The 27,318-nt window shown below is 55.1% G+C and overlaps 1 protein-coding gene across 1 annotated transcript in view; it reads right to left on the reverse strand.

Moving 5' to 3' along the window:
* Positions 1–1,429: 1,429 nt before the first annotated feature.
* RASA3 (RAS p21 protein activator 3) overlaps positions 1,430–27,318 on the reverse strand; it is a 106,043-nt gene continuing 80,154 nt past the window's right edge. Inside the window, exons 6-24 of the mRNA XM_055335819.1 lie at positions 27,162–27,242; positions 26,703–26,775; positions 24,366–24,442; positions 22,667–22,771; positions 21,001–21,157; positions 20,074–20,222; positions 18,956–19,070; positions 18,162–18,236; positions 17,306–17,429; positions 16,148–16,254; positions 15,306–15,383; positions 14,526–14,603; positions 13,491–13,564; positions 12,671–12,777; positions 12,133–12,215; positions 9,334–9,542; positions 7,789–7,892; positions 3,341–3,524; positions 1,430–2,853 (exon numbers count right to left, since the gene is read on the reverse strand). Coding sequence (XP_055191794.1) covers positions 2,778–2,853; positions 3,341–3,524; positions 7,789–7,892; positions 9,334–9,542; positions 12,133–12,215; positions 12,671–12,777; positions 13,491–13,564; positions 14,526–14,603; positions 15,306–15,383; positions 16,148–16,254; positions 17,306–17,429; positions 18,162–18,236; positions 18,956–19,070; positions 20,074–20,222; positions 21,001–21,157; positions 22,667–22,771; positions 24,366–24,442; positions 26,703–26,775; positions 27,162–27,242 — 2,056 coding nt within the window. The 3' untranslated portion in view covers positions 1,430–2,777. The remainder of the gene's footprint in view (positions 2,854–3,340; positions 3,525–7,788; positions 7,893–9,333; positions 9,543–12,132; positions 12,216–12,670; positions 12,778–13,490; positions 13,565–14,525; positions 14,604–15,305; positions 15,384–16,147; positions 16,255–17,305; positions 17,430–18,161; positions 18,237–18,955; positions 19,071–20,073; positions 20,223–21,000; positions 21,158–22,666; positions 22,772–24,365; positions 24,443–26,702; positions 26,776–27,161; positions 27,243–27,318) is intronic.

Genomic DNA, 27,318 nt, shown 5'->3' on the forward strand with positions numbered 1-27,318 from the left:
AGGTGTGAGGTAGTGTCTCATTGTGGTTGTGTTTTGCATCTCCTGGTGATCAGTGATGTTGAACATCTCACGTGACTGTTGGCCACATCCTAATCTTAGAAGGACGCTGGTCACATGGGATTGGGGTCCACCCAAATGACTTCGTGTAACCTTAACTAACCCCTTTAAGGATCCCATCTCCAAACACGGTCACAGTCTGAGGGGCTGGGGTCAGGATTTTGCCATGAGTTTTTGGGGGACACATTCAGCCCATAATACAGCTTAGCAGAGAACATCTGGTCTCATCCCAGCAGATATTTTTTATCTTGAGGCATCCAAGGCCATGGGAGACAAATCATAACAGGTGCTTTCCCTGAGCAACCAGCAGATCATAAATAGAATGAAGCAAAAGGGACTCTGTTAATTCCACATGCACGTTTATCTTCCAAACCACTTCCCGGCACATCTACACATGGGGGCTCCAGTCACCCAGCCAAGGGGCTGGTGCAGCTGCTGATGAGCCCAGGGACATGAGAGCAGAGGTGCCAGGCCTACAACCAGGAGGGTGTGATGCTGAGATGTGTTGTCTGGAGGCAGAGCAGGTGGGCGCACATGGAGGCCCCTGGAAGCCACCATAGCCGGTCATGAGGCTCCTGGGAGAAGGCCTTGGCTGCCAGGCTTTCTGCCTCCGGTCCCACGTCCTCCCATGGGGACAGAACTTGGCTCTCCTGATTCCCTGGGTCCTGCATGTATCTGAGTCAGCCAGGCTCCCTGAAGATGCCCCATGGACCTGCCGTGGATGCCTGCATGTCCCGGGGGACTGATGCTGCCGGCTTGACCCCTGCACCGTCCTCCCCCAGCCCATCTTGCTGCCCAGGGCTGCCAGGAGCGGCCGCTGGGAGCAGCAATGACACCTCCCTCCCCAAGTCCCCCAGGAGGGGCTGACCCCCCGTCATCCCAAACCTGACCTCGTGTCCTCAGAGCCAGACCACTTGATTCTTTCCTAACAGGTGACTCAGGCTGGAAGTTGAACAACGGAGTCAACACCACATGGAGAGGAAGAACAGGGAAATGATGCATCCCTGCTCTGGAGGCAGGTCTCCTCCAGGCGCTGCCCCCACACACGCAGCACCCCCCCAATCTGGGAGCCCCTCCTGTTGCTTCCCATGGATGCCGGCCTGTGTCTGGTCCTGGAGCTCAGGCCCCACTGTGTCTCGGAGATGGTAACACATGCTGGAGCCTGTCCTCCTCGTGTGGGCTCGAGGCCGCCTCCACCCTCACTGAAGGCTCCCGGCACAACATACACTGAGGGAATGCTGGGTGCCTAACCCACATCCTTCCATCCCACAGAGCACTGTGGTTTCCAGTCTGACCCTCACCCTCACCTGTCCCACGTGCCCGCTCCGCCACACGCAGGGGGCACTCCCGCAAAAACAAACCAGTCTTCAGAAAGAATAAAACATCTGTTTTAATTGGCCAGTAAAATACATTGCAAATCATTAGTATCTTATAAACAGAAACATTAAGTTACAAATCCATGTTAAAAATTGCAGTTTGGTGCAGCCTCATAGCTGTGTGTCCCAAAGTTTATTTTTTGCAACATCTCCCTCACCGTTTTGTGACAAGACATGTTACTAACTGCCATCGTTCAGAATCTGCAGGACAGTGTTTGCAAGTAAAAGCAGAGATGGGCACAGGGTCTGTGTGTGTGAACAGCGCTCTCCAAAGCTCAAAGGCTGCCTGCCTCATGTCAGGATCCCCACCTCCACAGAAAAGCACCCCACCACTGCCTGGCAGCTCCCAGGGGCTTCACAGAGACACAGCCTCCAGCTCAGGAGGAGCCAAGTCTGCACAGCTCAGGGCCTCACTTTCCCTGATGTGCTCTGGACGGCCTTTAACTGGCTTCTAGGAGATGCGCCTCCTTCCCTCTGTGGCTCTCCTGTGGCACCCTGCCCTTTGATGAGAACAGGTCTAGATGTTCCAAGGTACCTTATATCAAAGACCTAATGAGAAATGGTCCTTTAAAAACATTAAGAAAAACAGCTTGAAAATAATGCACATTTCTATTTTAAAAACCTTCCGCAAACCTCCAGAAGTGGTGGCTAATGTGGATCGTACTCTGCAGTTCCACTGACAGCAGAACTACAACTTTTGCTCAGAAGGGGATGGGGTGGACACTGACCTCAGCCCATTGCCAGCTCTGGCAGTGTCTGCAGCCCACGGGGGTGGGAACACCCTAGTGCTCTCTGCAGAAGGATCCCGTACCTCCAAAACATCAAGAACATCCTCAAATTCGGATCTTTGTGCCATTATGCACAATGAAGCCACAAAACCGACCTTTCAGCCAGGAATCACAGAAACACCAAAGGCTGGAGCTGGAGGGCCACGGCCCACGGCCGCCTAAACAGGCTCACGGGAGACGAATGATGCTATTTAATGTCCGGTCTCGCTGAAGCAGAATACGCTAAGGAACAGGGCTCCAGGGGCACAGCGCCACGCAGCGCAGCAATGGCAGAAGTGCACACGACACAGAAGTACAAGCTCTACAGAGGGCACAGTGTCCCCAGCAGCTCATTCCAGAAAGGCCGGTTCCAGTCACCTGCCACAGTGTGAATAAAGTGCACGGCAACCACAGACACAGCCCGCGGAGGTTCACCAGTCCCAGGAGCTTGGCGTGTGAGCTCTATGTGAGCGGAACAAGTATGGATCCCTTGCCCTTTTGTCCTGTCTTTGTTCCCTCCTTCCCGAAGGTGGTGGTCTTCCTGGTGCCCGTCCTTGGACAGGACCTCCTACAGACTTCAAATGGAATGGGTGGAGGTCTCAGACTGCTGCCTGATGTAGCTCTGGAAGCTCTTGTCTCCAATGGGGTGCTCCCTGCAAAGCAGAAATGGGGAGGAGGGAGTGGGGTGTAGTCTCCTACGGCCAGTGCTCAGCTGCGTGCTTTAATACTCTCTCTTCTATCTTTAAACGTGATACATGTTCATCGCAATAAATATGAAAAATACAGACAAGCAAAGAAAAAACAAACTAAGCCAGAAGTTGGCTATAGAAATGTATTTGTGGCCCAGAGAGAGGCATGATGTGTGCAACTTCTGGCCCAGGAAAGCCTAATTTTGGAAGCAATGGATCTGAAGGCAGGAGGGTCTGGAGGCAGGAGGTGAGGGAGGTGCTGCCCCTGGGACACTGCCCAGCATGCCCTGGAGAGCATGGTAAGCCCGTCTGAAGGGACAGGAAAGCTGCCCTAGTCCTCATGGGTGCATGCAGGTGGCTTCACGGTAGCGCCCGGCCCAGGACACTCCCTGAGGTCCCCTTCTCTGCTACCTTTGCCAAGAGCTGCCCGCAATCCCGTCGCCATACTCACTGGCTCCCATACTTGGTCTTCTTGAACTTGTCCCTTCTGTACTGGGCGTGCTCCTGCTCCAGAGCCCCAACCCCAGTGATGACCTGCTTCAGTGTCTTATAGGTCTCCTGAGGGTCGTCAATGATGAACGTCGAGTACTCCTCCTGCTCGGGCCCGTCGTACACAGATCTGCTTCCACAGGCCTCTGTGGTGTTGGGAGAGGGCTGGAGGTCAGGGCGGGAGCTCCTCAGGGCAGTAGCCTCAGGGAAGGGCTGGCACTGCCCACACAAATGCACAAAGACACAGAAGCCATCCCCAAGAGCCGGGCCTGCACTGAGCCCTAGAGAAGCCAGGGTCTGATGCCTCTTTCTGACCAGCCTATTTTCTGGGCGACCTGCATCTATCCACGCCCCATGGCTCACCAGACCAGAACCAGCAGATGTCTGTTCACGGACACTGGGCCAAGTTGGCTCAAGAGCCTGTGGTCACCCAGGGTCAGTCTGGGGAGACAACCTCCTCCATGAAGGCCCCATCTTAGAAACGGGTGCCAGGGGTTCACTCACCCAGCATGCACACACACACCCTATGCTGGGAACCGTGGGTATGAGGTGCGTAAAAAGGTGTCACCTCTCAGCCAGTCTGCACTAGCAGCTTCCTGCGACCTCTGTGACCCCTATCTGCTGTGCAGTGACTTTCTCATTGGACCACCTCACTCCTGCTGAAGACCACACTGTGGCCTCCAGGTATCCACAGGAAGCGCCAAGTCATCTGAGCTGGGCCTGGCCCCCTCCCCACACAACCTGCCCCCAGTCACCTGAGCTGAGCCCTACATTCCAGGGCCACAAAGAGACCAGGTGGGAAGACATGCCGTTTGGATAGTACCTGGCCTAGGTGAGCCAGCATCTAGGGGGCTCCTCACCCTATCTGTATTGCTGTTTCATTATCACAGAAGCTCTGGTGTCCACTTCATTGTCTTTATTTCTAACCCAGGAGAAATCTCTTATTTCTTGAAAAACCACAAGTCTGTACAAAAGAAAACTAGGAAGATTTAACATTTCAAAGAAAAAGAGAATCTGATGTAAGAAAGATAAGCAGGTCTAAACATGAGGGACGAATGAGCAGAGGACGCAAAGGAGGAAGAGTCAGGTGGAAGGGTGCTGATCTCATGGTCTGGACCCCTCCCCACAGCCCTACCTGTGGGAGCTACCCAGCCTGGAGCACGTTATGTAAGTTCAAGCCTCTGTGAACCCTCTGGGGAGGAGGGACACCGGTGTCCCTGAGAGGCTCCTGCCTGGGGGCCTGGCAATACCGAGAGCTTGGTTATTTTATTTTATTTTATTTTATTTTATTTTATTTTATTTTATTTTATTTTAATTTTATTATTTTATTTTATTTTATTTTATTTTAAGATTTTATTTATTTATTCATGAGAGACACACAGAGAGGCAGAGACACAGGCAGAGGGAGAAGCAGGCTCCACACGGGGAGCCTGACATGGGACTCAATCCCGGGACTCCAGGATCACAACCTGGGCTGAAGGCAGCACTAAACTCCTGGGCCACCCAGGCTGCCCAGCTTGGCTGTTTTAAAGACAGCCAGTGTGGACAGATCAAGAGGGATCACCCCTGAACAAGCTCACATCTCTGATCACTGCTCACGGTGACCAAAACCAAACAAATTCACTGCCAGCATGGTGCCGGCAGAGAATGGGCAGACGCCTTCCTGACACAAGGATCTGCACTTTCTGCAGAGTTCCAGACGGCCAGAGGACTCAGACCCAAAGGGGAGGGAGTACAGTGGAGGTGGCCTGGACAAGGATACAGGCAGCCAGGGCCAGGCTGTATTCAGCCCCAAGCCCTCACTGTCTCCCAGGGGTTATTTGATTTAATCCTGGATTAACCCACACAGGATGGTACCATCACTGCCTGGTCTCACAGGAGAGGACAACAGGCCTTGCCCAGTTGTCTCACAGTGGACACCAAAGCTGTCTCTGGGTTGCAGCCTGAGAATGGCAGACAAGCTGCACGCAGGGCCCCGAGGAGCCCTGAGCAGATGTGTTCGGAGTGACCCCAGAGGCCCAGGCCCGAGAGAAGGTGATTGTGTGGGGGAGACAGCACAGTGCTCTGTGTGAATCCTCCCCCTAACCGTCCCAACACCTGATAAATGGGCCCTTGTGCCTACTTTGCAGAGGATGAAGCAAGCTGCTATCCCAGGATATACCACGAGAATGGTGACCTGCTGCCACCTTGAAAGGCTCATCTGCACTCATCTCAGCCCCACAGCCCAAGCCCCCTGTCAGCTCGTTAGCCAGGCCCCTGCCAGGCCCCATGCTAACCCTCCTCTGCCTAAAGTACTGGGTTCTGCTGTCAGCAGATTGCAGGGGGAGGGTTAAAGAACCAGGGCAGGCCCCAAGGAAGATAAGCAGGTGACTCCATACCACATGAGGGAGGTGGAGGAGACCAAATCTCTCCGCCTGCACAGGCAACTACAACACAGCTTCCTCTGATCACCTAAAGGCTGCCATGCCCAAGAGAAAAGGACTGACCATGTCAGGTGTTAATAAGCCCCATGGTCAGTGCCAAAGAGAACAGTTTGATTAATATAAAAGGAGTATCTTGAGATGATTAGGTTGCTCTGACAACAAACTATCTGCCTCAAAGAAGCACTGAGACTCCAGACAGAGGCTGGAAGATGGTCTGAGAAGTGATTCAGTGCCACAGTGCCCAGGTGAAGTGTACTGTAAGGTCTCCAATCCTGTTGACACTCTATGAACACTTGTCCAGATGATTCCTATACTTTGAGGGAGGTCCATCCATCCATCCATCCATCCACCCACCACTCATTATCCATGCATCCATCATCCACCATCCATCCATCATCCATCCATCCATCATCCACCCATCTACCCATCATCCACCATCCATCCATCATCAATCATCTATTATCCACCATCCATCCATCATCAATCATCTATCATCCACCCATCCATCCATCATCTATCATCCATCCATCTGTCATCCATTGCCTATCCATCTATCTAGAAAATATGTATTTAGTTCCTCCTTCATGTCAGGCTCTAGGATAAATAACACCTGCTTCTGCTCTCAAAGGGTCAAGTATATTGAGACAGTTGTCATGGCAAAGACAGAGATACACACAGGTTTAGAAAAAGCTCCCTGGAGGAGGAGATTCACAAGACAACCAGGTATTGGCCAGACTGAGGGGCAGAGGCAGAGGCCTGCAATGGCATGATGCTGGGGAGACCCCAGACAATATGTCTGGAAGCAAAAGGGAGACAGTGTGTGGAAGAGGTGGCTGCAAGGTGGTTGATCATGCAAGGCTTAGGCAGCCCCCTTCACAACCCCGGATCTCACATGGTGGCTTTGGCCTCCTAAGACTCCTTACTTCTACCCTCCTCTGGACTGGTCACTCCTCTCAGGCGGCTGGGAAGGGGCTGGCACCCCCTGGCTCCAATGCCTTTGCCACCTTGAAGCCTGGTGTAGAGTGCCAGGGCCACCACTGCAAGGCCTCCTGGAGCCCTGGAGCCACGTGCTGTGTACAGCACACTTGCTGGGGGAGGACCCACTGGGTGGGTGGATGTGTGCGTGTGCACACGAGCATATGTTCAGGTGTATAACACAGTTGTCTTGCATGTGTGTGCATGCATGTGTGATTGTGCATGTGCCCAGAGCCTGGAAGTGCACCCAGATGAGTCACATGAGGAGACCAGAGAACAGGTGTGGCCCCCTCAGATGGGAAGCTCAGCATGGCATGCTTGCCACACCATCGCCATTTTGCTGTGTTAGATCAGGAAAAAGAAAAGGAAAAATATCTAACAGGTGTGTTTCCAGGCCCACTCCGCTTTATTTCACCTTCAGAGTGGGGCTTAAAGGCTGGGTCACCGAGTCTCTGAATGTGGCTCTGACAACTGCCAGGCTCGGCCCAGGACCAGGCAGCTCATCTGCCTCCCAGTAGCTCTTCTTCCATCCACCTCTCCTGAACTGAACATCACCCCATGTCACCTCATGTGTCCCACCCATGCTGCTGAGCTCTGCAGAACATTATAGGTGGTTAAATGTTGAGGATAATAAAGCTGCGTCAATATTATGTCTGCTCCCACGTGCAGAGTCACACGCACACATAGGCATGCAACCCTCTGAAAAACACAGAAGACCAAATCCTCAGTCTGGGGGTACAGGAGATTATAAAATATACTATCTTCTCAAGAACTTGGCAGTTCAGAGGCTGCAACCGAATTCCATCTTAAAATTATCTACGGGATCTAGTTCGCCCACGTAGCTGCCAAGCTGCAGAATGTAATTCCCCCCTCGGTGCCACAAACGAGGACAGGGGGCTCAGAGGGCTAGTTGTGCCAGCAGAGGGCTCCCGTTGTCGCTGGGACCCAGCCAGGCATCCCTGAAGCCACTGGCAATCTCGTGAGACAGTGTCACGCTGTAAGCTGAGCCTACCTTGCATTTTCTCCAGTTTGCTCATGTAGGAGTTGAAGAGAGAGTAGATTCGCTCCGTTTCTCGGTCCCCATCAATGTCCAGCTGGATGTTTGCTGGGAGACCGCTGCCCCAATACAGCAAGACCAGAACAGAAAGAACAACAATGGGAATCATGACATTTCTTTTTTTAAAGAGTTAGCTAACAGAGTGGTCTTATAAAGTGAACTTATCCCTGATGGCATTCATGTGTGGTTGGTGGAAGAGGTCACAAGCACTTAAAGGTGACCATCCACGGGCTCGGAGGACGAGAGGCCCACAGATCTGCTGTGATAGCCAAACAGACTTGTTCTGCTGTGAAAAGAAAGGACTTTACTGATGCACTTGGGCCATGTGCCCTGAAGGTTCGGCCTGCCACCCCAGGTGGGGACAGCCAGGTCCCCATTCCTCCTCAGCCTGGGGTGGCTCCTACTCCGCCTAAGCGTGTGGCAATGTCGCCTCCCCTGGGCAGGATCCCACAGGGATTTTCCTGAGTCCTAGAAGCCGGATCCTCCACTCCCGCTTCCATTAGCCTGGGACTTTCCTCACGCCCACACTAGACAGCAGTTGTCACTGTCCTCGTAAGCCATGGGGCACCTGGCCCTCCTTCCAGAAGAGGCAAGGTGAGCCTGTCCTGGCCCTCAGGAGGCCCAGCTGACAAAGCCGGAGGGTGCAGGGGAGTGTGTGCAGATACTTGCAGAAACCGAAGGGCCTGTGAGCAGGATGGCGGATGACAGCACCTCCCTCACTGCCACCCACCCCCAAGGATCACTAGGACCCCTGGCAGAGACAGGAGGACCCAGGATGGCTCACAGCTCCTGATGGGTCTCCTGAGAGCCTTCATGTGGATGAGCCAGGGTTCTCTCACACAGAAGCCCCTCAACAATCAAGACAATGGTCCACGGGACTCAGCGGTGAATATGCAGCTTGCCAAGACGCCACATAGCCCCGTGGCCACACTTCCTTGCGCAATGCACAAGCCAAACTACGGTGCTTGGGCCACACGGGGTGGATGTGAGACAGAGCGACTGAGGGGACCTCACGAAAGAAACAATTTTTTTTTTAAATGCTCCTTTTTCAGCTCCTATTCTGAGTCTGCACCCCTCACACCACTCGACACACGCCTGGGCAGGGACAGAGGCAATGCTACCTTCCCAGTTCTCCAGTACAACACAAAATGTCTATGGAGTGACTAGTGGGGTCGTCATAAACATTCTCTAGGACCACTCACTCCAAACCACTTGAGGCCAAGACCCTGGCCAGATGGACTGACTTAACAAAGACCCTGGGATGCTGCCCTTGTGCTGACCAGTCCATGGACACCAATGTGTGCACCAGACCACGATCCCTATAAAATCCCAGACCCAGGCTAAGATGAGACTCGTCTGAGGCCCTGTACAGACATATTCAATAAACTCTGCTTTCACTTCCTGCTGGCTCAGATCTGACTCCTGGGCTCTGTGAAGCCAAGGCCCCCTCCCTGGGTCCTTGGAGCCAGCCCGCCTGCACTGGCGGTAGTGCAGACCTACCCGGTGCAGGGGGAGCAGCCAGGCGCTGTGTCCGAGGAGGCCCTACAGCACAGCCAGTGACCATTCAGGTAGGCTGAGGGGTGGTAGACGGTAAGTCGTTTCTGGTTGCACTGGCTCACTTTGGTGAGGATGTCGATCCAGGCCTTGGCCTCCACACAGTTGTTGGCCTGGATGTACAGCGCTCGCTCGGGCTGAATGACCTGAAACATCTGGGACATGGGGAGAAGGCTCAGAGAGACCTCAGAGCAAAACACCCACCCGGGCCACGGAGTCCTGGGGATGGACTCGTACAAGACCCAGGCCCACAGAGGGAAATGATGGAGCTGACCCCGAGGGAAGATGGCATGGGGGACTGGGGGGACTGGAGGGAGAGAGAAGAGCTGACCCCAAGGCAGGACAGCCCAGGAGATGTAGAGGGAGAGAGAGGAGCTGACCCCGAGGGAGGACAGCCTGGGGGTCATGGCATCTCAAAGTACTTTCTGCTGCCCTTGAACGACAGAGCCACTAGGCACAGCCTTCTCCCTGGGGCTCAGGAGAGAGAAGAGCCCCTGGCCAAGGCTCTGTGCTGGGGTGTCAGGGGCTCCATGTAAAAGCACAGGGCTCACACTCTCTACCCCCCCCCCCAGGTCCTCCTGATGCTCACTGTGCCCATTACTGAAACGAGACTTTCTTTGGGTCTCCTGGTTTTTAAGGTGGGAGGACTTCTAAGCAAGGTGCATCTGGCTTACCTTGTGCTACCCCCACACCTACCTCAGGACCTTTGCATGTGCTATTGAGTCCATCTGAAGAATTTCCCCCACCCACCTGAGCACCCTGGGGACCCTTCTTCTCCTTCCAGAAAGGTGTCACTTCCTCTGAGAGGCTGCTAAGAGCCTCCACTGCTGTTCTTATTATTCATTCCACCCACATTCCTAAATGCCAGGCTCTGCCCTGTGTTCTGGGAACACAGTGTGGCCCAAACAGTTTCTGTCTCCATGAACTTTCAGCCCTCAAGAAAGATAAAAATGAAAAGAAAGTGCAGGGTCTGGGCACGTCAGAGGAAGAGTCAGGAAATCAACGACCCCGCTGCTGTCAGAACGTGATTGGGGGAGGGGAGGGATGTGTGCATGGACAGGAGCTGATGGATCTGAGTGGAGAGCTGGGGCATCTTCAGGGACCTGAGCCCTGCCCCTGCCCCACCCTGCACACACATGCACTGTTGCACAGGCCTTAGACTGCATCTCTGCAGGCTGCGACCCCCACGGAGGGACAAACCCCAGACAGAGTTCTGTTGACCGCCCTCACAAACTGGCCGCTCTGACAGGGCCACCGCAGGCCACCTCGTAGACGGGCAGGGGTCTGCAGTTAGTGCCATACGCAGTTGCCTGTGAAGGAAAGCGGTGGGAAACAACAGGCTGATATGCTAGTTGGGTGATTTTCTAAACAGAAGTGAAGGGGATGGAAATGCAGTTTCTAGGCTGTTTTCACACTCGTGCCCTGCCATCACATCTGGGAATGCCATGGGCTGCCCTCAGGGCACAGTGCTCCCAGGCTGCCATCCCGGAGAGGGCCGGTCACAGGTCAGGCAGCAGACACCCAAGGCGACAAGACATGCCACAGAGGAGATGAGGACGGTGCTTGCAGCAGGTGCAACAGCATTACTATCCTCAGGCCCAGAGAAAATGCCACCATCTGCCACGGGCCCATCTGCCTGCCCGAGAAACCACCTTCCGTGGTCCAGGGGCGGCATGAGGTAACAGGGGGTGCAGGTGAGCAGGAAAGCCATCTGTGAGCTGGGCCTGGTGGCCTCTAGGTCACACCCATGATGGAAACCACATCTGGGTTCAGCCTGTCGAACTCTGCATGCCCACGGTGTGTGCTGGCAGCAGCGGTGACAATGCGATCAGCAACGCTGCCACATCCCATGGCCACATGGGGCAGTGAGGGGTGCCACCCCGGGTAAACGTGGCCCTGGGAGCCCTGTGGCCCTGACAGACAAGCGAAGAAGGTCCCTGGGTGGCTCTGTGCACGGCAGAAAGCCAAGGAAAGTTGTGAAGGGGTGAGGGAGGTGGGAAGCCTGAGTGGAGGGGCAACAGTCTGAGGAGGAACCCGATGAGGATACGGTGCAGAGTGTTTCCCATGCTCGGCTCATGACAAGATGCACGTAGAGCTCAGGCCTAACACCCAGACTGTGGGACACCCACAAAACCTGGCCTGCATGCGTCAGACACCCCAAGGCTGCAAAACACAGAGAGAGGCTGAGAAATGTTCCAGATCAAGAAACTGGCAGAGAACGAGTGGACCAGGCGGCACTCGGCTGGGCACTCAGAGACTGCCATCCGTGCCGTGGGCACCCTGCCTTGCCTTTGAGAGCAGTACAGCTCCTATCCCAGGATGTCTTTCTTTATAGGCAGCATGCTGGGGTTTCTGCGTGGTTTAGAAGGATGCATGGCCACGGAGGGTGATAAGGAACAGAGCTCAGCCAACGTGACAAACGCAAACATCCCGCGACTCTGGGTGAGGGGACACGGGAGGTCCTGCTCTGTTTCTACAACTTTCCTGTAAGTTCACAACCATCTCAGAATTAAGTGTCAAAGAAATGCTGCAAGATCCCAGAGCTGATCCCTGAGCTGCCAGGAAGCCCTTTCCAGCAGGTTCCTCCCTGCCTGGCTGCCCGAGCAGGATGAGCCAGGCCGCTGTGCTCCAGGGTTCCCACACAACAGCTGTGAACACCAGTGAACATGCGGGTGACGGGGCTCTGTGGCAGAGAGCAGAGGATGGAGAAACCCCTGAAAAGTCTGGCGCACACAGGACACTCACGTTCTTCATCTTGAAGGACTCCTCCTCCAGCTTCTCCACTGCCAGAATATTCTCAATAGGAATGCTGCACAGAGGCTGGTCTCCTGAGGTTGAGAAGGTTCATGAGGGGGCAGGCGGTGGGCAGAGGGTGGGTCCCCGCCCTCGGGGTAATGGGTAGACAACACAGAGACCCCAGCATGGACACTGAGCCTGGGCAGCACTCCCAGCAGGACCCAGGACACGTGGCAGTGACCCAAAGCCTCCGAGGAGCCCTGTTCTCAGTGCCACATCCCTGTGATCTGAGCCGTGTCACATCTGGGAAGACACGCCAACACAGGACCCTGACCCTGTTGCCCGGAGCCCAGAGGCGCGGCCCGGCCCGCCTGTTCCCCAGCCCCCCCGGGCCACCCTGGTGGATGAGTCTCCAAGCACTCCTGTGACAGCGGCGGCTCACCCATGGGACATGTCATCCTGCCCTTTGTTTTCATTCCGGAGAAGCAGGCTCTGGCCTTCAGGATAAAGGCTGTGAACCAACTAAAAAGCCAATTTCCCTTGTTACCTTTGCTTTTCTGGTAGGTAAATTCATGGTTGGTCAGGCAGAACCATCTTTTCTTAAAGTTCTTCATCCCAAAGCGCTTCCGTCCTTGTGCCCTCTTAATCATGAATCTGTTGTGAAGAGGGCGTGTCTGTGGGTCCATCGTCAGGGCTCAGGGCACATCCGCCTCCGGCCCCCACGCCACAGCCCAAGTCATATCCACAAAATCCAAATAAACTGCCCCTTTCACAACTGTCCTACCTGAGGCAGCCTGCAGGTTTTCAACACCTTAAACCCAAAAGGCAAAGCTCTCTACTTTTGAAAAGTTTTAGTCCCAGTTGACAAGGACACTGAGTTCATGAGACCTTCAGTGAAGCAGCCACCCTCCCCATCTCCCGCCCCGGGAAGCCCCAGGAAGACCAACGAGAGACGCCATGAAGAAGGTAGGGCCCACGAGCCATGGCAGGTGCGCTCCGAGACAGAGAGCGACTGCAGCGCCCTCCCCGGTAGGCAGGAGACGCTTCAGGAGTGGGGGGCTGGCGGGGGCAGGAAGGGTGGCTCCAGTGTGAGCAAGCCAACACCTCAGCATGGTTCAGCCTGCCCTCCCTCTCTCTCCCACTGACACTCACACCACCCATGGGGAGAGGCACCAAGAAAGTAAGGCCAACCCCACATTTCAGACATCCCTGCAGACCATCTTGCAGGATCTGAGACATGGATGGGGGCTATGCTTGTCCAGGCCAGGACGGCGCCTCAGGGGTCTGGCTGCCTGTGAGCTGGGACGGCCAGGAGCACGGCCCCTGCAGGTCTGTCCTGCTGGCCCAGCAGCGCACGCAGGCCTTACCCTTCCTTAAGCAGGATGGGCTGCTCTATACTCTTAGGGTCTCTTCTCCCAGAAGATGAGATCAGATCTAAAAACTAAAGCAGGAGAAATATGAGATGCTTAAGGGGGAAATGGTGTGTTGGATACAATCCTGCTCACACAGGAACAGTTAGCTAGAATGCTGCAATCTCTTTCTGACTCGAGGAGAGAGCAATTGGGGGAGCGTGGGTCCCTCTACAAGAGTCAGGGGGTCCTGAGCATGTCTCTGCTGTAGCTGGAAGCTTCCAGTCCTGACCCCAGCAACCCATCAGTCCCCCCAGGGAAGGACTCACTGCACCCACAGCTGCGGCTTCACCTGCTTCAGGTCACACCTGGAGACCTACGTGTGTGGCAACAGGCAGCCCAAGGACGCATCTCTCCTGGAATGCATAGCAGGATCGGCTCCCAGGCCCCCGCCCCTCCTGGATTCATCTGTTCCTCAACCTGTCTGGATTCCCTCCACCAACTGTGCTGAAGTGTGCCCACGGCTCCTCTCCCTTCCTCCTCTTCTGGGTCCTGGTTTTTATGATTTCTGAGAAATAAGTATGTGTGACTGTTTCTAAACACAAGAGAAAAAGTGGGGCACCTGGGGGGCTCTGTGGGTAAAGCATCTGCCTGAAGCTCAGGTCATGATCCTGGGGGTCCTGGGATCAAGTTCTGCATCGGGCTCCCTGCTCAGTGAGGCGTCTGCTTCTCCCTCTGCTGCTCCCCCTGCTTGTGCTCTCTCTCTCAAATAAATAAAATCTTTAAAAATCAATAAATAAAAATAAACCCAAAAGAAAGTAAAACTTTAGCATCCAGAAAAGATTGTCCCCATGTGCTGTGTCCCTAACTCCAGGTCTGGATGCCCAGCTCTGTGACTCAGGCATTTGTGGGGCACCAGTAGAGTACATGGCCGGCAAGGCAAGGCACTGTGCCACCCCTTAGGGACAAGAACTGTCAGTTCCGAACAGTAGCGGTGCAGAAGGGGCTCACAGCACCCTGGGGGCAGAGGGGTCCTGGGACAGCCATACTCACATTTTTTACTGCATCAGCATATTTTTGCTCATTGAAGAATTCATAAAATGCAGCCATGTAGGATTCCTTAAAACTGGCCTAAAATGAAACAGGTCACTTAACAAAGGCCTGCAGGACAGCGCTGAGCTGCAGGCTACCTGTGGAGGTGCACCACTCATCTGGGCAGCAGGTCTCCCTCAGGCCCAGACGTCCTCAGGTGCCCACAGCTGAGGCCTCCTCATCACTGCAGTGGGGCTGTGACAGGTCCTGCCCTGGGGAGCTCTGGTCTGGCCAGGGGACTGCGGGGGCCCTGGGAGACCTCAGGGTTTCCTAGGAACAGGGAATCTCTCGGCAAGGGCCACTGTCACTGCTAACCCTTCTCTCTAGGAGGACACAGGATTCAAATTTATTCCTTGCCCTCCCCTGCCTGGAACACGGTGGGACTGACCCACCACTGGTTTGGGGGATGTTACTGCTCTACTGCTTATTAAGACACGTCATCGTGTATGCTACTGGCTCGTGAAATATTACTCTAAGTTAACATCCCCACAGTGAACCTGATTAAGTATGATTCACAAACATACCCTCAGTCTCTGAGGATAATTTGCCCCCACACAAAATAGGTTTAGAAAGCAAAGTTTCAGAGTTCAGCAGAGCTGAGGAGTGTGCAAGTTGTTGGAACATTCTCTCCGTGAAGATGGTAGTGGGGACGCCATGTGGGCTTTATTGTTCCTTATCCTTATAACTGTTTAACACACACTCCTCTGTGTTAAAAAGACATGATTAAAATAAATGACTTACAGATTTTGACTTGGACAAGCTGCCAAGAGTCTGAATGGTCTTAGAGATAAGCGTCAGCGTCCTAGACGTCTGTGGGTCCTGTCGGATGGGAAGGAGACATGCATGTTTCCTTTCAGTTTTACAGAAATGTGACTGAACCAGAACTGCATGGCCGACGATGGATGACATCATCTAGGAGCCCCCCAGCTCCAGCGTGCTGCCTGTGTGTGACGGAGCAGGTGCACCTGGAGGAGTTGCTCAGGCACTTCTGTGGCACATGCTCCAGGAGCGGCTCACGACCAGGCTCTCCGCCTAGAGGACCAGATGCCAGTGCTTCCCAGAACAGGGGGCTGCGGGCAGGACGCAGGGAGCAGCTCCATCAAGCACCCAGCCTGACACACATTAGGGGCCTCTTTAAATGAGCAGCTTTCCTGTGCTGAGGAAATGCTGAGCCCCGCCCCCGCTCCCACGGCCCTTCGTACGACCTAGAGGTTTAGTCTAAAACTCACCGACAGGAATGGGCCCCTAGAATCACCTCACCCTGGGGTCTCTGCCAAGCCCAAGCACTGCGGGGCCCTGCAGGGCTCCATAAGCGTTTGTTGATTATGGGACGGAACATACACATGATCATAAATGCCCCATAAATGCCCCGTTTTTCCCGAGGTGGGAGTGAGAAATCCTGGTCACAGCGTCCACTGTGTCTAACAGACACAGCTGGCCGAGGTGCTAAGCCTTCTTGTGTATAAAGGAGTTCAGGGCATGTGGGTGTTCACACCCCGGCTGCCCCACCAGCAAGGACGCTGAACACCCCCATGAGCCCGGGACGGCAGGTTTGCCAATTGACGGGGGTTGACATCACTTACTGTGTGGTGAGGCGTCAGCTGGAAGAGGTTGGGGGACAGAATGGCCGGAGCAAAGAATCTCAGGAAGATGAAGCTGCTCACAGCCGTGTACCTCACATCCAGGTCATCTGTGGCCAGGACACAGAGAGCCGGCTCAACGGGCCTTCTGGAGACAGCGGTGGACCTGGAAGCCGGCACCCAAGTGCGCCTGCCCCTCCTGAGAGTCTGCCCGGCCCCACAGGAGTCCCCTTCACCATCCCCAAACACACCACACCATGTGGTGGTAGCACTGCACCAGCCAAGGCCTGGCCGGGCACTAACCCAGAGGGTCTGAGGGCTGGGTATGCTTGGTAACTGCCCTTGCCAGACACCAGGGGCCCCTTCCATGCTGGAAGGGGCCACCATGCTCTGAAAGCAGGAGGTCCCGTCCACAGTCGGGTGGGAGGCCGGACGTGCTGAGAGGTACCTCAGCAGGTGGGTAGGAGGTGGCTTCTGTCAGGGTCCCAGGGACCATTCTGGGCGCCCCATGGTTCCCTGAGGCAGGAGGACACATCTGGGCTGTTCCCTGACTCCTCAGGGAAGGATGGCCAGGGCCAGGGATGGGGCCTGCTGGACAGGGTGGGGGGCCAGGCTCCCTACAGCCCGCTCCTCTGCCTGCATCCCAGTCCTCAGGCCAGCTGGCACTTCCTGTCAGGGCAGGACACCTTTTCTCTGCTCCTGGGCAGCTCTGCACAGGGTGAATCCTGGTGCCTTCCTGAGGACCTGACACACATGAAAAGGCAATTCATCCCTGGGGTCCCTCCTGTCTTTCTTGAAAGTGCAGCAGGGCATGTGGTGCAGAGCTGCCCCTCAACCTACCACAGTCAGAACTACAGAAAAACAGGAAAGGCAGCTTCCCCTGGAGAGGCCCAAGCTCGGAGAGATTAACGCTCCACCCCAAATGAACCAGTGTGATGAAACATGGCCAGCTGGCCTTCCCGTGCGGGGCCTGGGCCTGGGTTCACAGAGGGGCCCAGCCGGGCCGCAGAGGGATGACGTGCGGGCCACTGGTGTGGATCCAGCAGCTACAGCCAGAATCACGTCCACACAGACTCTGAAACGTCCTTCTCTGCTTTGAGACAGTGGGGAGAGGAACAACCCAGCAAGGGGCTGTGGGTGTTCTCTACACCAAAGACTCACCCTGGAAGCGCTTGGCAGCCGCCTCTCGAAGAGAGAAGAATATGTCACACATGACGGTGGGGCAGCTCACCCCCGATTTGGTGATGACGTTGAAGATGCGGTCAACATACTGCCGCAGGTTTTCCTGCAACAGGATGCGGGTGGGACACCCCCCAGTGCCTGTTTGGAATCACTGTCTCCCCAGGGCTGCTGTGCCAGCCCCATGGAGCCCCAACCACACTGGGATGGGGCAGGGGCCGCAGCAGCAACAGATGTACTACCATCACCATTTACAGAAGTGCCTCTCTGACTAGTGACAGTCGTCACCGCGGCCAGTGACCAGAACTCTGGGGGTGTGGGGCATCCCCCCTCCATGCCGACCTCATCCATGGGGCGCAGAGGTAAAATTCACTGCCTTGTATCTCCCGAAGGCATGAATAAATCACGTGAAAGATTAGGAGGTGAGGGTGCATTGAAAACATCAGGGAGTTCTATTTTAAAACACAGGACAGTGCTCTGGGGGGACAAGATGGAGGCAGCCTGGCTTTGGGACCTGTATCTATGGCTGCCGGAGACCAGACCAGGCTGGGAAGAAGCCAGGCCAGGAGGCCTCCTGGTGGGGAGGCTCTTGGTCCTCCCAGAAGGGAAGGTGCCAGGCCAAGTGCAGTGCCATCAGCAGCAGGGCATCACGGCATTGCACTGCAGCTGAGAGGGACTGTCTCTGGCGGAGACACAGGCTCCTGAGGACACCCTGCACAGTCAGTCCCCGTAGGTCCCCCTCCCCAAATCCTAGAGAGATGAGAGCACCCCAAGCAGCCAAATGCCAAAATCCTACAGATGGGCAAGCAGCTCCAGAGAGTGCAGAACAACTCCTTACCATGTTGTTTTCAAGGCTCTCTCCATCCTTTAGCTTCACAGGATCAATCTCACAAGATTTGTGGCTCTGGCATATCTGGAAAGTGCACGGACAACAAGGAGTGAGCAGCACAGATTCCAGGAGCATGGGCGGGGGGAGGTCAGGGGCATTGGGCGTCATGGCCACCGCCAGCCCCACGCAGCAGGGGACGAGAGCCTTCAGAGTGGCCATGGAGAGTGCCTCGGTCCATGAGGATCAGGCCTCTCCTGGAGACCATTCCAGATCCACGCACGTGGGATCAGGCTTCATAAATTTTAAAAACAGGGTTACTGAGCAGTGTTGGCAGGTCCACACACACAGACCAAACCAGAATGCGAGTTTAAACTTCCTCACTTCCCTGCATTCATTTATTTATTTTTAAAGATTTTATCTATTTATTCATGAGAGATACATACACACAGAGGCAGGGGCACAGGCAGAGGGAGAAGCAGGCTCCATGCAGGGAGCCCGATGCGGGGCTCGATCTCAGGACCCCGGGATCACGCCCTGAGCCAAAGGCAGACACTTAACCACTGAGGCACCTGGGCGTCCCACGTCCCTACATTTAATGACACCGTTCTGGGAAATGCTGCCTACTCAAGGGTCCCGGGAGCGGTCAGGGGAGGGACTCAGAGCCATCAGGGGAGGATGCTTATGGTGCATTCGGCTGTGTGCCCCAATGCATGAGCGATAACAGAGGGACCATGCACAGCCGGGGGTGCTCTAGAGAGGACCTTGGCTCACAGGCTCAGGGGGCCCTTGGGACCCCCACTCACCTCCTCTATGGCAGGTTTCAGGGTCATGTGCAGGTAGTGCATCCCTGCCAGCTTCATCGTCTCGTCAATGCACTTAGACGTCAGTGAGTTTCCTCGGAAAATGGTGTTGGGGTCCCTACAAGAACAGGCAACTATCTCAGCAGGTGTCAGGGGAAGCAGAGCCTGCTCTGAGCACCCGTCCACTGGATGCAAAGATATGCCCACGCTGCTAAGCGTGCTCCCAGATGCTCTGAGAGGGACACAAGACCACGCCAGATGTTTTACAGCTGAGAATCCTGAACCCGCCGCCCTGTGTCTGGAGCAGACGGACGGCACATAGCTGTAGTACAGTTTAGCAGGACATCCACACACCCACTGCCTTGGCTCTTTGTGAAGCTTGGTTTTGCAGCAAGTTAATGCTTCCAAAGACCAAACCTGGGGTCAGCATGGAAGTCCAGCACAGAAGCATACATGTGCTTCATGCCTTCTCTCAACTAAGGTACATTCTGGGTTTCTTTGAACCAAGAGCTCCAAGGAGAGACTCTTCTTTTTTTTTTTAATTTTTTTTAATTTTTATTTATTTATGATAGAGAGAGAGAGAGAGAGAGAGAGAGAGAGAGGCAGAGACATAGGCAGAGGGAGAAGCAGGCTCCATGCACCGGGAGCCCGACGTGGGATTCGATCCTGGGTCTCCAGTATCGCGCCCTGGGCCAAAGGCAGGCGCTAAACCGCTGCGCCACCCAGGGATCCTGGGAGAGACTCTTAGCACAATCCATCTCCAGGAAGTGGGCACAGGTCCTGGGGCAGCAGTGACCCCGTCCTCTGGCATGGGCCTGACTCTGAATCTGCACCCACAGACCACAGGAACTGACCACCCTCAAGTCAGCCAGTGCCCTTCTTGCATGCATGCCTCAGGATTTCTGAGAGAAACGGTGCCTTTTAACAATGTATCTTCGAAAGAAAAACTGAGCCTGTGGGTCCCTTCTGCTGTCCCAGATGGGCACTCTGATCCTTGCTGAGGGGACTTCCACTATGCTGAGTCACCCACACCTACCCTAGGCCAGCCCCTCACCACTCACTGACCCCAGGCTGCACCCCTGGTGGGATGGGCTCATGGGCAGAGGCTGAGGTTCACTCACTGGGTCCTCCGGACCTCGGCGTTGGCAATGGCACTGATGAACGGCACCACCCTGCCATAGTGCAGGAAGAGCCTCACGAGTGGGATGGCGGCCTCCTGCTTCTCCCTGCAGACCTCACCCAGGACGTGGGCCGCGGATGCTGACACAGGCTGCGAGAGGAAGACACCACATGGCCCCAGGGTGCGCTTCCCAACCTTGGGGGCTGGTGCAGATCCCCACTCCCCACACGACTTGGTCAGTGGGTTGATGGTACCAAGTCACCATACCAGAGACCCAGGCCCCCTGAAGCCCACACCAAACCCTCCAACGTGCAAACGTGCTCTGAGTGCATTCTTGGAGGATCCTTCCACCCAAAGCCAAGTCTAGCACTAGGGCCAGGGACCTCAGGGTCACAGATCAGAAACTGTGGCCTTGCTGGCTTGCCACAGGGCTCTAACTGCAGGCAGGGCATGGGGCAAGGGCTTCTACCCTCCCAGCAAAGGGAGAGGGAGGTATTTCTGGGCACAGAGCAGGTGTGGGGATGGTGTGCAGGGGAGAGTCATTGCCAAGTGCTGGCAGCTCAGACGCAGGGCAAGGGGTGGGCCGGCTCCCTGCCTCCTGGGAGGAGGCTGGTGTGGGCGGCTAGGTGGTGTCAGGGTGGGGCCAGGTCCAGGGTGAGGGCTCTGAGGGCTGGAGCTGATGGGGGTGTGTGGTGTGGGTGAAGCAGGGCGGGGTCCGGAGGGTCAGTGGGCGGGAGCTGGGAGCGAAGGGGTGGGGCCAGGGCCCAGAGGGGGCAGGGAGGAGGTGAGGGGTCCAGGGGTGGAGCTGGGATCTGGAACCTGGCAGGGGGGCAGGGCTGGGGATGCAGGAGTTCCGGGTGTTGGGAGGCTACCCCGCAACCCCACAGGTGTCCGCAGGCAGCCCTGGGCATAGCAGGTGCACGGGTACCTCCACATCCGCGGACCTCAACAGCAGGTCCCGCAGTGGGCTGTAGTAATCGGAGGAGAAGACGTGGTCCTCGGTGTACACCACGTTCAGCCGCAGGGACCCCAAGTCGCCCGGCTTCAGGCTCTTGCTGCCGTTGTCTCGGGGCTGAAGGAAGTACCTGGACAAATGCAGGACACACAGCGGGCTGCAGCGGCAGCACCATCCGGGGCTGGATCCCTCGGGGCTGGTTCCAGGACGCCCGGTAGGCCCAGTATGCCAGGCGCTCTGCACCACGCTGATCCTGCTGCACGGGGCATCCTGGGCTGGGCCGGGGTCTGAGGCAAGAGGGGCTCCAGGGCAATTCTACAGGACACCTCTCTGTTCCTCATAGGAGCTGGGGATGTTCCCTGACACCCCCTGCAGGGTGCATGCATTGCATGGGGTGTTTCTCGTGGAGACCCCTCTACAGGGTCCGAGTGGGGGGTGAGTCATTCCAGGCGGCACCCCACAACACAGAGTCCCTGTGCCAGAAGTCTTTTCAAAGGCAGAGCCCCTGTAGGGTCTGTGCCCTGGGGCGCCCTGCACAATATGTTTACTATGGGGGCTGACATTCTGGAGTCACAGGCCAGAAGTTAAGGCTGAAAAGCAGGAAGGATGGAAGGAATAAGAGAATGAGAAGGGGGAAATGAGTGACTACACAGTAAAGTCATTTATCTGTGAAGATGAATACTCGACAACAGCTAGCAATACGAAGAGCAAAGCTGCAATTATTCTCATAAATATGTGGCAGAGCTTTCAGCATCAGAGGAATGGTGACTTGTGCTGGTAGGCAGGCAGACCACAAGGGTACATGGACACTTTCTCAGTGTTTTCTGACTGGACACTCTTTTCTCTTAGGTCCCACCCAGTGTGGCCATGCAGAGGTGTATGGGCCAGGCAGTTTGAGGTGGGATGTGGGTGCATCTGGCTGAGGCACCTGGCCACCTGAAGACCTGGGTGGCCGTCCGCCAAGGCTGCCACGTGCCATCTTGGTTACTGGGCTAGGGGCTGCTAGGCGCATCAGTGCTCCCAGCAGGAACCAGAACCCAGTAATAGTAAACTGCCATCTGGCACAACACACAAACATCTATCCACACGGTGAGTCTGCAGACGTTCAGGGCTGTGGTATGCAGCACACGGCTTGCGACCACACCACGTCCCCATCCTGCATGTCTGCTAAAGGAGACCTGAATGTCTGCGCTTCACAGTGACATTCACTGTGCTATAAAGGGATGCACTAAGCAATCATGAAATCCAAATATGAGGCTGGAGGCCAAGCTCAGGGGGATTTGCCTGAACAATGCCTTTGCTTCCTTCCTCAGCAGGCGACAGCAGGTACGAGAGCTGTGGGGCAGGCCTGGTGCGGCAGAGCTCGTGGGAGTGCCAGGCTCAAAGGGCCGTTCTCAAAGTTGCAAGGTTCTCATAGTCCTGCCTTTGTCTCTCAGCCACCGCTCTCGCGCTCTCCCCACGCCCACCCACCAAAACGGCACCGTTTCATAGCACCTGTAACCCCATCCCCTCACCAGAGCTAGCCAGACTGGGTGGCCAGGTAGGAGCCAACCTGAGCCATCTCATTCTGGCTGCACAGTAGCAGCTCTGAATGTCTGCCCACCGGGAGCACATGGCACCAGGTGTGCAGCCACCTTACCAGGCTTCGTAGGAGCTGGACTGGCGGAGCACGTTCAGTGGAACCCTCAGCTCTCCCAGAAACTCATCTCCAAATTTCAAGTTGCTGGCATTCCAGAGGTCAACTCTGAAAAACAGCCAATGGTACACAGATCTCAGTAATGGATGACCTTGGGAGGGCAGGTGGGCAGCAGTGTTCCTTAGCTTCCCCAGGAGTGTCTGGGGTGGGATGGGGCCTTTAGTCCCTAAAGCTAGCCTCTGGCAAGAGAGTGACAGTGAGGACATCTGAAATGTGAGGTCAACACAGGATGTGACTATGGCATGAAGACGGTGGCTTCCCAGGGCCTCGGGGTGAGGGGGCTGCCCATCTTCTCAACAGCACAGGAAGACAGTGCACGTGGATGGGATTCTCACTGCTCCTCTGATTTGGGGCCATGGAGACCCCAGAACCAGAGTGGAGAGTCTAAGACTGGTTCTCAGCACACTTGGTTGTCACAGGGAAACTTCTAAAAGGCTGTGCCAGCTCTCTGTGGCCCTGAAGTCCAAGCAGGAGCCACGGACATCACGGAAGGTATAGGAACATGTGTGTGTCAGGAACACACAGAGGAACAGCGCCCCATGGCTCTTTGAGAATAAACAAAGGAAAATCCTTAATCTGCCACATGACACCTTAGCAGTAGGACAAAAGGTGGTCAGGCAGTCTTTTCCCCTTTTTAGTAAGAAAAACATTTAAAAACGGTTTTTGTTTGCTTAAAATACAACAGCTAAGACTTTATTGTCAAGTTTAAAGTCCAGTCTTGTATAAACACTTGTTTTTCTGAACAGGGAAGGGGAGCTGTGTGCTGAGAGCAGCCAGTGCACAGCCAAACCTCTAGCATGGCCCCGACCTTGATCGGGACTCTCAGACACTCTGCCTCTGTTTCAGTGTTTTGAGATGGAAGACTTAAAGCAGAAGCAGCTGAGACCTGTGTGTGGAGCCTGGCATCCCTCAGAGCTCGAAGCCACAGAGGGTCCCACCCTTAGGGGAGGGAAGGCCTTGGTCCCTGGCCCATGCCCCCAGCTGGACATCCACAGAATCCCAGGCAGGCCTCAGCTGGCTCAGGAAGCTCTGCCCCTGCAGGAAACCAGACTGCAAAACCTGCCAGGTTCTGGCAATGTGGTCTGCCCGGCCCCAGGGTGACAGGAAAGACCGCCCAGCTTATGGTCTCAACTGTCACTTGGTGCCTCCTATGGCTGCAGCTGGTGGGCAGAAGCCCCGGGGGCAGGAGGTGGGGAGACCCGCCAGAGCTGCTGCACCTGAACCCTGGCATCTTCCCCAGAGCACACACACCAACGGCTTTACCGTGGGGGCTCCAAGCAGCAGGAGCACGGGGCTGGGTGAGGCTGCCACGTGGACGGAGCCTCACACACTGGGCAGCATCAAGCCGTTAACCCCTCTTAGAACATGGCCTCAAAAAAAAAAAAAAAAGAGTATGGCCTCTAAAACCACATTTGTCCCTTGGGTAAGTACAGGTCCTCAGCCACTCCCCAGATCGCTGGCAAGTTCACAGCTCTTCCTTTCAACCAACCCCCGATGTCCTAGTGTTAAAATTACCAGAAAATTGGAAATCCCATCCTTCCTGGTCCTGTATTTTCAGAAACAAACCAGAAAACAAACAGCAGAGGTGGGTTGAGACTATAGCCACCATGTCAGAGCCTGGAGCCCCATGGCCACTGCTCACCGGATTTCAAGTTTGTCCACGTCTTCCTCCTCAAAGTCAAAGTGGGACTTCCGGTTGTAGCTGCACGGTCTGGTCACCTGGAGGGGCGGGAGCAAGGTTGTGTGCCGGCCTGTGAGGACCCCTGCCCACCACGAGCACCCCTACCTGGGGCAGAGCTGGTGTCCCAGGTCCCAGCCTCAGTGGTCTGGAGCCTCTTCTCCAGGGGGCTGTGCCTGCCGGTCTTCCCAGCACCATGGCCTCACCTTGTGAGCACCTGGGCCAGCTCCCTCTCCTCTCAGGCTCTCCACCTCTCTGCCCTGCATTCGCTCCTCCCCAACCTGCCCATCTCCCCATCTGGGTACCTCCAGCCACAGCCCAGCTTGGCCTCCACCTCCTCCCCTTGGAGCCCCCACCAGCTCTCCTCCCCCAGCACATGGGAGTCTTCCTACCACCTGCACCCCTGCCTACATCACCTCTCAGGCCCATGCTGGGAAACTTGAAGGGGACTCTGAAATGCCACCTCCTCTAGGAAGCCCCCCAGAGACTCCACTGCCTGATGCAGCTTGCTGCCTGGCATCCAGCATGCTGGGCACAGGGTTTCTGCATTGTTCCCACTGTGTCTACTCAGTGAAGGAAGATGGTTTTCACAGAATTTTGAATACTTTCATTTAGATAGTGAGAGGTTTTTAGGTAAGTCTAGCCATTACCCTGGAAGAAAATGCTTTCCTGTTAAAACTCCTATAGGAGGCATGTGCCGGCCCCAAGCCAAGCACAGGGACTCCAGAGGCTCAGCCTTACGCTGAGTCAGAGCTGTGGGGGTTGTTTGCAAACTGAAGCAGAAAGCGGCTGCAGAGAACCAAAACAGGGGATTTAGCTGTTAACAGGGCTCAGCCCTTTCGGTCTAAGACCAAAAACTCCAAGGTCCTGTGGTCTGAGGCCAAGAGTGAGGCAGGTGTCAGGTGGGCCCTGGCCAGCAGCACTCAGAGCCCAGGTCCGGACCTGCCCTGGGATCCTGCAGGATGCAGGCCTACCCCTGTGCTCACCTGTATCTGGGGCTTGTTAAATTCACCTACTGAGTTGAGACTGATGTTTTTACAGCGTGAACTGTAAGTCAATAGCACAGTCTCAGTAAGAAGCACCCAGGGCTGCGTGTTAGAGCCCGGGGAGCACATGCTGCAGGGAAAGCCCATGCTTTACCGTGTGCCATATTGACCTCAAGTTGGAAAGCACTGCCCAGCACGCTGGGCAGCTCAGACAAGGAAGGCTGTTGCTGCCTTTGTGTATAATCTGTATTAGAAACTGTTCTCTATCATCTGTTCCAGACGCCTTCCCTGTCTCCGCAGCCTGGGCATGAATCCCCTGAGATGAGGCTGACCACATCCGCTTCCTGCCTAACCTTGAGTTTCTTAAAAACCATTTTCTCCACCGGCTATGAAGCAAGAATGTCCTTCTGGGACAGAGAAGGGCACTGTGCCCTCCATACAGCCGCCCAAGAAGCCTGGCTGCTGACCTACATGCAAGGGACCTGTGGGCTTCTGGACACGTTAGGAGTGGTCCAGGTTCTCTGCACGTGAGCTCCTTAGTTCTAACCATCGCTCCAACTTCATTTACCAAAACGGCACCTTCTCACACCAATCTCACCTACATGTGGACGCTCAGCGTCCCAGACTGTACTGGAGGGTCACCGTCCTGGGAAGGCTTGTCCTTCTTCACCAGGAAGAACCGCCCTGAAGCCACTGACTCAACAGTCACTTGGCCACGTGTATGATCCTCTCCTGTACAGGTGGTTCTACCCAGTAGCCAAGTCATGCTTAGCCCCCCAGGACCTGGTGCATATGAAACATTCGAGAAAACTTTGTAGCTGCAAAGAGCATATGCCTAAATATATGACCTATGGTTCGTATTTAAGCTGAGGCAGCTGCCCTGCTTGCACACTTTGGCCCTCATGCCCCCCATCCACCCAGTTTCGGTGGCTCACAATTCTGAGAGGCAGCCACAGGCTCTCCGTGTTCAAATGCATTTTCTCTTTTGCCCCAAAACCCCTCACTATCTCTGGTGAAACAAGCTTCCCTCCAGTGCTCAGGAAAGACTGGGGGAAGCAACCAAAAAACAAAATCCCACAGCAAACAATTAAATCCCCCCAACCTCCCCCCCCCCAAAAAAAAACCCAAATACTGATAATTTGGGAGGTAAAACTCGCCAACTCAAACCCAAGGAAGCACCAAATGGCCTTTCTTCCCAGGGATGAGGGAAGGTCCTGGGACCCATGGATGCTGCAGGGAGCCACTGCCTGAGGCCCTTCAGAGCCACACTTCTCCCAAAGGATCTCAACGTGACATTGGTGGCACTAATACCAACCTCAAAATAAAACACTTCGTCAAACTGCGGGTTGTTGGTCTTCTTTTTCACTTTTGTCTTCTTTGCTTCCGATCTGTAATCAAGGAAGAAAGGTTGAGATTAAAACCAACACTGTTGACACCAAGTCTCTCTGGACCTTAAGACCAAGTGATCAAATACACAAGTGACTTACTGCCTTTACTTACAAATATTTCTGTTTGTCTCCAACCCAGATGGTATACAAATCAGGACCCTTTACTGAGCCCAAAACACCCAAAGAGGAGAACACAGGGTTTTTTTGTTTTTTTGTTTTTTTTACAAAGCACTTTAGGGCAATAGAGAAAATGAGAGTGGGTCAGTAGGACACTTCCCTCCTCACAGCCAGGCTGCATTTCTCTGGAACCCTCAGCATCATCATAGCTGACTGCAAGTCACCATCACGGCCCAGAGGCAGTGGTAGGTGTGGGCAAAGATACTTGCCTGTATGGTCCTGCCAGTGTCACAGTAGCGTAAGGGTCACACTGCCCATTCACGATGGGGAGGCCTTGGCACTCGAGGATGCTGAGAAGAGAGGTGGGGTGTCAGGAACAGGAGCTGAGGGGCCCACAGGTCATTTCTCGAGGGCTCTGAAGCCCCC

The sequence above is a fragment of the Nyctereutes procyonoides genome, unplaced genomic scaffold (assembly GCF_905146905.1).
Source record: "Nyctereutes procyonoides isolate TBG_1078 unplaced genomic scaffold, NYPRO_anot_genome, whole genome shotgun sequence".
In the NCBI taxonomy this organism is placed as follows: Eukaryota; Metazoa; Chordata; class Mammalia; order Carnivora; family Canidae; genus Nyctereutes; species Nyctereutes procyonoides.